This window comes from Teleopsis dalmanni, unplaced genomic scaffold, assembly GCF_002237135.1.
Source record: "Teleopsis dalmanni isolate 2A unplaced genomic scaffold, ASM223713v2 unscaffolded_contig_1918, whole genome shotgun sequence".
Taxonomy (NCBI): domain Eukaryota; kingdom Metazoa; phylum Arthropoda; class Insecta; order Diptera; family Diopsidae; genus Teleopsis; species Teleopsis dalmanni.
Genome location: NW_024033300.1, coordinates 1 through 8,075, shown reverse-complemented (window position 1 = coordinate 8,075; position 8,075 = coordinate 1). Strand labels below are relative to the sequence as shown.

General features: G+C 29.4%; 3 protein-coding genes across 3 annotated transcripts; 1 reads left to right on the top strand and 2 right to left on the bottom strand.

The window, feature by feature from the left end:
• Positions 1–3: 3 nt before the first annotated feature.
• LOC119664429 (phosphoinositide 3-kinase regulatory subunit 4-like) lies at positions 4–1,531 on the bottom strand (the record flags this gene model as incomplete). The annotated part of the gene is made up of 5 exons (XM_038073915.1): positions 1,309–1,531; positions 1,069–1,249; positions 829–999; positions 494–774; positions 4–427 (listed from the first exon to the last, which is right to left on the bottom strand). Coding segments are annotated over exons 1-5 (1,155 nt in total), but the record flags the coding sequence as incomplete, so codon positions are not given.
• Positions 1,532–3,396: 1,865 nt separating this feature from the next.
• Positions 3,397–4,075, top strand: LOC119664430. The gene is made up of 2 exons (XM_038073916.1): positions 3,397–3,505; positions 3,564–4,075. Exons 1-2 carry the CDS (start codon positions 3,455–3,457, stop codon positions 3,987–3,989), a joined length of 477 nt encoding a protein of 158 aa, XP_037929844.1. The 5' UTR covers positions 3,397–3,454; the 3' UTR covers positions 3,990–4,075.
• Positions 4,076–4,134: 59 nt separating this feature from the next.
• Positions 4,135–8,065, bottom strand: LOC119664431 (probable serine/threonine-protein kinase DDB_G0276461). Its single transcript, XM_038073917.1, has 5 exons — positions 7,348–8,065; positions 6,487–7,296; positions 6,219–6,419; positions 4,468–4,743; positions 4,135–4,399 (listed from the first exon to the last, which is right to left on the bottom strand). Exons 1-5 carry the CDS (start codon positions 7,994–7,996, stop codon positions 4,179–4,181), a joined length of 2,157 nt encoding a protein of 718 aa, XP_037929845.1. The 5' UTR covers positions 7,997–8,065; the 3' UTR covers positions 4,135–4,178.
• Between the last annotated feature and the right edge of the window lie 10 nt (positions 8,066–8,075).

Here is an 8,075-nt window from a genome sequence, read left to right as displayed (position 1 = left end):
GTATAAATCATCTTTCTTTTCAGTTATGGCAAGTTGTTTAAATCCATCAATTGTTTCTTCATCAGGCGTCACATTTTGTGCATTTGTCAAAACCTTAATACAGTGGTTCATATCGGTATGTAGTGTTAAGATTTTATCATCTGCAGACATAATAGGCGTAGAGGAAAATATTTGCAAATATGATTGTAAAAACGAATAGAAATATTCCGGAAAAAGACGACCACGTTCGTCAGCCAAATAATCTTCGGCACTTTTTCGATTTATTGAATTTAAATTAATCATTGACGCTAATAAATTTCGCAAATTTTCATTATCGATGCCTTGTAAATGTTTTTCAACTAAATCGCGTTCACCACGTCGATATGCTAACAGTTGAGATAATTCAAAGGGGGCGGTACCTTCAGTCCATAATTCTAACAATGCACAACTAAATAGAAATTATTCAAACATATGAATTAATATTTATTAATTACAATATAGATGGTGTACAAACCCAGCAGAGAATATATCCATAGCTGGTAGAACAGTTGTTCCAGAATAGGGTCCTAAACGTAATATTGAGTCAGTAGGAAACATAGAAACATTTCCTTCTGGATCTTCTGATGACAACGTTTTAACGAAACGTTCTGGAGCAATGTAACAAGTACGTCTACGGCTTGTATCAAAAAAGTATGTGTAATCAGCTGGATTATCTTCCGGTAAGTACGTTGGCTTAAATGAGGCAAAATCGGATAATAAAATCCAATTCCATGATGTTATCAATATATTTTCTAGCTGTTAAAGCAAAAGTTCCAAAAGTATATTTTTTTAAATGTTTCATTACATTACCTTAATATCACCATGACATATTTTCTGTTTATGACATTGGTTTAAAGCACATAAAATTTGGAATGTAATCCATTTCTTTTCCAAAACAGTTAGAAACGGGCGTGTGGAGACGCGGTCATATAAACTATGTTTCACAAATTCTCTCATTATATATGCAGCCTTGTCAGTGAGCTGTGAAAGTAAGAACACAAATCGGCTTGAATTTTAATATATATATTGCATACAAGTAATTTAACTAACCTCAACTCTCTGAAATGGCAAACAATTTACTGCATTAGCAAGTGTTTTTTTAATATATTCCACTCTCTCTTTATAATCTTCTAAAGGTAATGTTGGATCATGTTTCACAAATACTTTTACAACAATCAATCCTTCTTCTGTTTTTGCTTTGGCTACTTTGAAAAAACGTGTGCTACCCATACTAAAGAATAAATAAATTTAGTTATTAAATTTAAAATGAAAAATTTCAATTTCTCTTACTTTGAATCAAAAACAATTTCTGTACCAAATGTACCCGAAAAGTAGTGCTCCACAGGGTATATTTGTGATGGTGCTATTCCAACCAACTGATTACCCATTTTGATTTTATTTATTATGTTTTAATCTTATTTATTCTTTAATACTATTTTTATTACACATAAACTATAAATTGTTTTTATTTACTTTTTCTTAAGAACGATTCGTAAACTTGACTCCAGCTGATTTAGTATGTTATCATATTTGTATAGTTTGTGTAAATAATAACTAAAGACAGGGTTGCTCAAATAATTGTAGAACGAAAAAGTGTTGTGTTATACTCGTAAAGTATGATACCAAAAAACTTTTTAGTAGTAAATCGCAAATTTATGTTAATTTCATAGTTCTTGGTTATCATAGTAAATTCGTGTTAAGATGTTAAAATATTAAAGTTAAAATCATTGTTGCACTCTCTTATGAGTTGAGAAACTTGCGTTGTGTTTTAATTTCAATTATAGTGAATACTATGTTTAGACAGCCAAATTATTTTAATTTCGTAATAATAAAATTGTTAATTTCGAAAGTATTCATACTTCTTCAAATTAAGAAAATAATATGGTTTTTGTTTACCATTCGAATTTTAAAATTACATGCTCCAAATTGCATTTGGGAAATTTAAAAGTTGATTATTATAACTATGAAGGATTGCATTCAGTAGATTTATTAGCTTTAGTGGATTTCAGGTATGTGAATTATTGTACTTCACTCTATTTTAAATTAATAACATTAATAACTAACTCACATTTATTCAAAAAAAGGCACTTTTTTGTTATTTCAACTTCATCTTTTGCTTAAAACTTGTCTTACGCATAGTTGCATTTGAAATGTCACTTAATTTCAGTTAAGGCCATTTTCCTTAATTTCGTTCTAACCTTAAAACTGAATTTTGTATGGAATTTTGTAATTTCGCTGACACGAAGACGAAATTAAAATATTGGCGAAATTAGGATGTGTCTGAATATAGTATAAATTTTGATAACTCTTTAAACACTGTAAAACATTGCGAGTTCAGCATTCATATGAATTTTATTTGGATATGTCAGTATGAATTTCATTGATATCTAGTTTCCCTACTAAATATTGTATATTTGAGGGAAAATTACTGTTAAGCTTTATTTTGAGTAAAATAGGTATTTTGATTTGCTTTTATCATAATTCGCGTAATTTACACTGCTGTCGGTAATATTATAAATCGAATAATTGGTGTATATGTGTGTAGGACTCCTACGAAATTGTGTTATGCTAGCGATGGTTACCAATATACAAATGAAGACTAGGATCTGAAATGGTAAACACGTTCAGTTGAAATTAAATCATGGTTACATATATACACGACTTTAGGTAAGACGTTGGAAAATTAGTATCAACTTAAAAGCATAAAAACCTATTAGAGAAAATTGATGAGTTTTGCATTGCCATTGACTGATATTGTCAAGAGTTTAGACATAAGCGTCTTTCTAAATATTATCCTAACATAATATTAATGAATATTATTATATTATTTTAATGCCTATATGTTAAGAAAATTAGAGGAACTTCATACAATATAAACAACCTTCACGATTTTTCACGTGTAAGTTCAGTACATTGACCGCTTGTCTACACCATCACTAAGGGTTATCTCTAAAATAATTTCAAGAAAATATTATTTGTTTGTTGAAATGATCACCTAATGATGCAAGATGGAAGTATATGAGATCTCACATATGTAATATGTAAACAATTATAATGCAGAATCTCCATTAGATATAGTAAATGTAAAGAATATATACATACATATATATGTCATAAAATATATATACTCTTTTCGTTTACATTATAATGTTTTAGTTGGTTACATAATTAATATATATAATTATTAACTATTTGTGGCGTCGCTTAAGATTAAAATCTGGTTATTGAACTTATTTTGTAAATATGTAGTAAAATTGCATATTAAGCAATTTTATGAATCATGATAGACATTGTTGTTCTCGAATGGAAACATGTAATTCAGCGCAGTTGGAATTAATTAATTTTTTTATTCATTTTTCAACGCTATATAAACTGGGAACTGCAAGCAAGATGACCAATTTGAATAATTACCTCAAAGTGATACATTAAACCTAATATGAAACTATTTGCAATTATATTCGTAGTAGCAGTTGCTAGCTGTGTACAGGTATAAGAATATAATTTATTAAAATATTTTAAAACATATTCAATACTTTATATTACAGGTACACTGCAACTCGGCAAGACGTTCTTCAAATAGAGGTAATGACAACGACTCGTCAAACGAGTCCTCCGAAGAAAACTCATGGAAAAACAATCGGGATATGCAGGATATCTTTGCAGCTTTTAGAAACTCAAATCATGGAAGTAATTCTGAATCAATCTCGTGGCGTATGACTGAAACACAATTTCCTGAAGCAATTCCTTTCCAAGTAAAAATAACTGAACGGTTAAACGGTTCAGGTCCATTGGCTGACAAACCAGAAATTAAACAATCTATACTTCGATTGGCTAATGACAAGTTGGATGCGTGCAAGACACCAAGTGGCGATAAACTTGATAGAGCTTGTGTTGGCAGACATTTGGGTCAAATGATGCAAATGATAGCTGCAGTAGAAAATTCTAGTCGACATTATCCAGGACAAATTTAGGTAAATTTAAGATGTGCATACAAATTGTAACAAAAAAAATACATCATAAATTAGCATTACATATTTATTATTGTAACAAAATATGTGCCAATAAAATTAAATGATAATTTAAATTTATTCAATTAAACATTTCAAAAAATATATGAACTGAATATATAACCATATATAGATATTCAATATAAAATAGGTCTAACATTTTATGGGATTACATTTATCCTTTTTGGCATATTTGCTTTTGTCATATAGCATAGTCTTGAAACGTTCTTTGCGTTTTGCTTCCATTCTGTTACGCCGAAAAAAATCTCTTTTATGCTCTATTGATGTTGTAACGTCTTGACAATCTTTTGATGGAAAAATTAATGTCCAGCCACCAAATATTGTGTCAATACCGCCACAAGTACGACAAGAACCTTGAAAATGATAAAGCCAATAAAAATACTATACTAGAATTGATTCAATTTAATATTAATATAAATACCAATAAATGTCGCCATTATTCCAGAATGTGCAGACTTACTTTCAGTAAACATATAAAATGGTCCACCGTATTGATTCATGGTGCTACCCATAAAAGACCATTCTGCATCAATGACACTATGATGTTTTGGTGGAACACGTTCGCTAACTACAATGTGCAAATCTTTATTTTCCTTTTCAGGTTCTCCCAATGTACGTGTCGTTTTTGCCAGTGATAATTCAAAATGTACACCCATTACATAGGAATTCCATGAGCCTGCTATATCACAAGGTGCTCCTGTAAGATGCATAATTGTATTAGTATCTGATAGTACGTTATGTAAATATAAACAAATACAATATTTATATATATGTATATATATAAAATAAGTTATTAGAAGTGTTTATGTTGTATTGTTTATGATTGGTTTAGTGTTTTTGTTATTAAAATAATTAATAGTTTTTAAAATATTTTGTTCTACCCGTTGCTCTATTGTTCTTTTCTGTTTTTGTAAAGAAGTTCCCGTTGAAACATTATAGCAAATAAGTTCCTAAATAAGTTTAAGTAATAAATAAATAATAAATATATATAAGCATTTTCGTAAATCAATATTAACAAAAATAAAATCATTTTAGTGACAAAATTATATTAGAAATGTAAAATATTTAACTTTTGTTAAATATGAATAAAAAAAAAAAATTTAAAAACAGTCTTTTTTGCTTTTCTTTACATTCATAATTTTTAATAATTAAATTTAATGAAAAATGGCTTTTCTATTCTAAAAAACTATAATTCCATTGGCAATGTTTAGTAGACGCCCAAAAGAACTATAGAGCAATACGAAAGAACTAAAACATTCAGCAATATTTCAGTTGTTCTCTTCTTTTGTGTTCGTGGAGATTGCGGGAGTGTGATTAATTATATTTCAAGATTTCAAGGATTGTGATGTATTATTTTGCGTTACGATAGAGTATTAGAACATTTTTAATTTTTCTTGTTTCTTAAAATTTTTTAAGAGTAAGTAAAAATTTCTACTAAATGATCAAAAAATGTGTTAAATAAAATATATAATGCTTGATATATCACAGTGTAATTACACTAATCACAGTGTATATAAAGAACTTTAAAACGCAAAACTTAAGGTAAAATTGGGTTGAGAAATATTTCCATATCTCTCTTACAGAGTTGTGTGCTTTAATAAATATTTAATAAATATCAGAGAATATTTCCTTTGGTTTATATATATATTTTGTAGGTTTTTACATGATAACTGCAAAATATAAGGTCTGTTCCACAAGCTACTCGTAGTAAATTTTCTCAGCAAATTTTCGAGTAAATGAGAGTATTTGAGAAAGCGTAACATCCCTGTCGAAATTTGAAAATGCTACACAGACTTTACTCCATTTTATTTCAACTAAAATTTGTGTTGTTGTGTGAATCAGCTGTTTTAGTTTGAATTTAAATTTTTGTATTGTTTATTTGCGCGGCACTGGTGTTCTCACCAGACTTCATGCAAAGCTGTTCCATGAAAATCTGTGTAAAGAGCGAAATTTGACACTTTATTTGTGTTACGCTCTCAGTTTGTACTTTACTTGTGTTTTAATTGAGTTTTACTACGAATAATTCGTGGAACAGACCTATAGCGTATTGCATTTATGCTATATACTGAGCAAAGATTAAACCACGAAGACTGAAGTAGTAAGTAATATACTGAATAATATTAATTGTTATAAATATGTTTTTATTTAAATTAAATTTTTTTTTTACTTTACCATCACAGGATAATGTTTTGTGTTCTATTTTTTTATTCTTTTCACATTGAATGCGCTCTAATTTACTTAATACTTTATCTAAAATATAGGATGCATCCCTGCATTCATCCTCTGAAGTAGGAGCGTCACATTTAGAGAGTTCATCCGCGGCTTTCGTGGTTTTAGAGCTACTATTTTTGGCTTTCCTTTGACTATTATTGACTACATAATACAACATCAATTTATTTGAAATTATTTTATAAATATTGAATAACATTTCAGTACTTACCTGACTTAGCTATATTTTTTTTAAGATCAGTATTAAATTTTGGATCTGTCTTTAAGTTTATCTGTGGGTCCATAGTAGCCGTAAGTTTTCGAGCTAAGTCCAATGTAGTCGTGTTCATTTCCCTCGCCACATTTTGCAAAAGGCTTCCTGCTTGAGACATAGTTGTTAAATCATTAGTATTTGTGGTTAACACTGCAGGAAATGCATCGTTAATACTTTGAATGATTCGAGTATCGCAGCGCTTCTGTACATTAACCAAATTATTGTTATTGTCCAAGATTCGACGTTTTTTAATGGACTTCTTTTTCTTTTGAGCGTTGATACTATTCAATTCCATCGATAAATCATTACGTTTTGCAATGATATCTTCTTTACTCCAAGACGAATCAATAGATTTTTTTGCATTCTGTTTAGATGACACGTACATATCATCACTGACTACATTGTGGCGTTTCTTAAAATCATCCCACCAGTTATCAATGCTGCTTAAAGTGTTTTTGATGTCTTCCTTTGAATTGTCTTTTAAAGGCGCACTCTGAGATACTTTTAGTTTGTTTTCTATAGTATTTCTCTGTTTTTTTAAACTAGAGTCAGTAAAACTTTTCTCAGATTTAATTTCTTTAGCCGATTCTTTACTATCTTTTACATTAGATTCGAGTTGCTTGGAGTTGAAATATCTGTCTGTATTCTCCTCCGAGCCTTTTTTTGTGTCGTACTTTCTTAATTTGTTTAAAATATTTTTCATCTCTTTATCCTGTTCTGCACGCCATTTACTTTTAGCAATTACATCGGAAGATTCATTAATTCCTTCTATAAATTTTTGTACATTAAAATCTTTTAAAATATCGTTTATCACCTTACGTTGTTTTGTGTATTCCGAAGGCTTGTTCTGCTTTGGTGCTTTGGTATTTTTACTATTTTCAACAAAATTTTTGTTGTTTACTCTCTTAATCAGTTCATTGACTTCGTTTTCATCCACATCTACATTAGTTTTGCCTGAATCTAAACTTTCGTTTGAGTTCTCGTCTACTTTTTTATTTTTATCTTGATCTGGACTTTCATTTGTACTATCCTTATCAACTGAGTTCTCTAATAGCTTTTTTGTATTGAAATCTTTAAGTATGTTTTGAACGTCTTCATCTTTATCTTTTTCAGAAGAAGTTTTCTGGGAAGATTTCGATTTTCGAATATGAGATACTTCACTAGTTTTCTTATTATCTGATCTCACCTTATCTGCATTTCTTTCTGATTTTACTTTGGCTTTGTCTTTATTATGGATTTCAGTTGATTTCTTTTTTTTATCAGCTTCATGAAGATGCATAATGTAGTCTTCGTAAATACTTTGCTTCATAGGAGAAGCCTTCTTTTTTTTAATTGGATCTGTTTTTTGCTTAAGTTCTTCTTTGGGGTTAAGTTCAAATCGTTTTTTAATCTTATCAATAGTTTTGTGAAATTCCGCTTTAAGAGTAGGAATAATCGCAGAACGTTTTTGATCTTTATCGTACTCCATTGGATAATTATGTGCAAGCAGTGACGGATCCTTAAATGTCAACTCGCTTTGTATTTGATCCAGACGCTTTTTGAACACA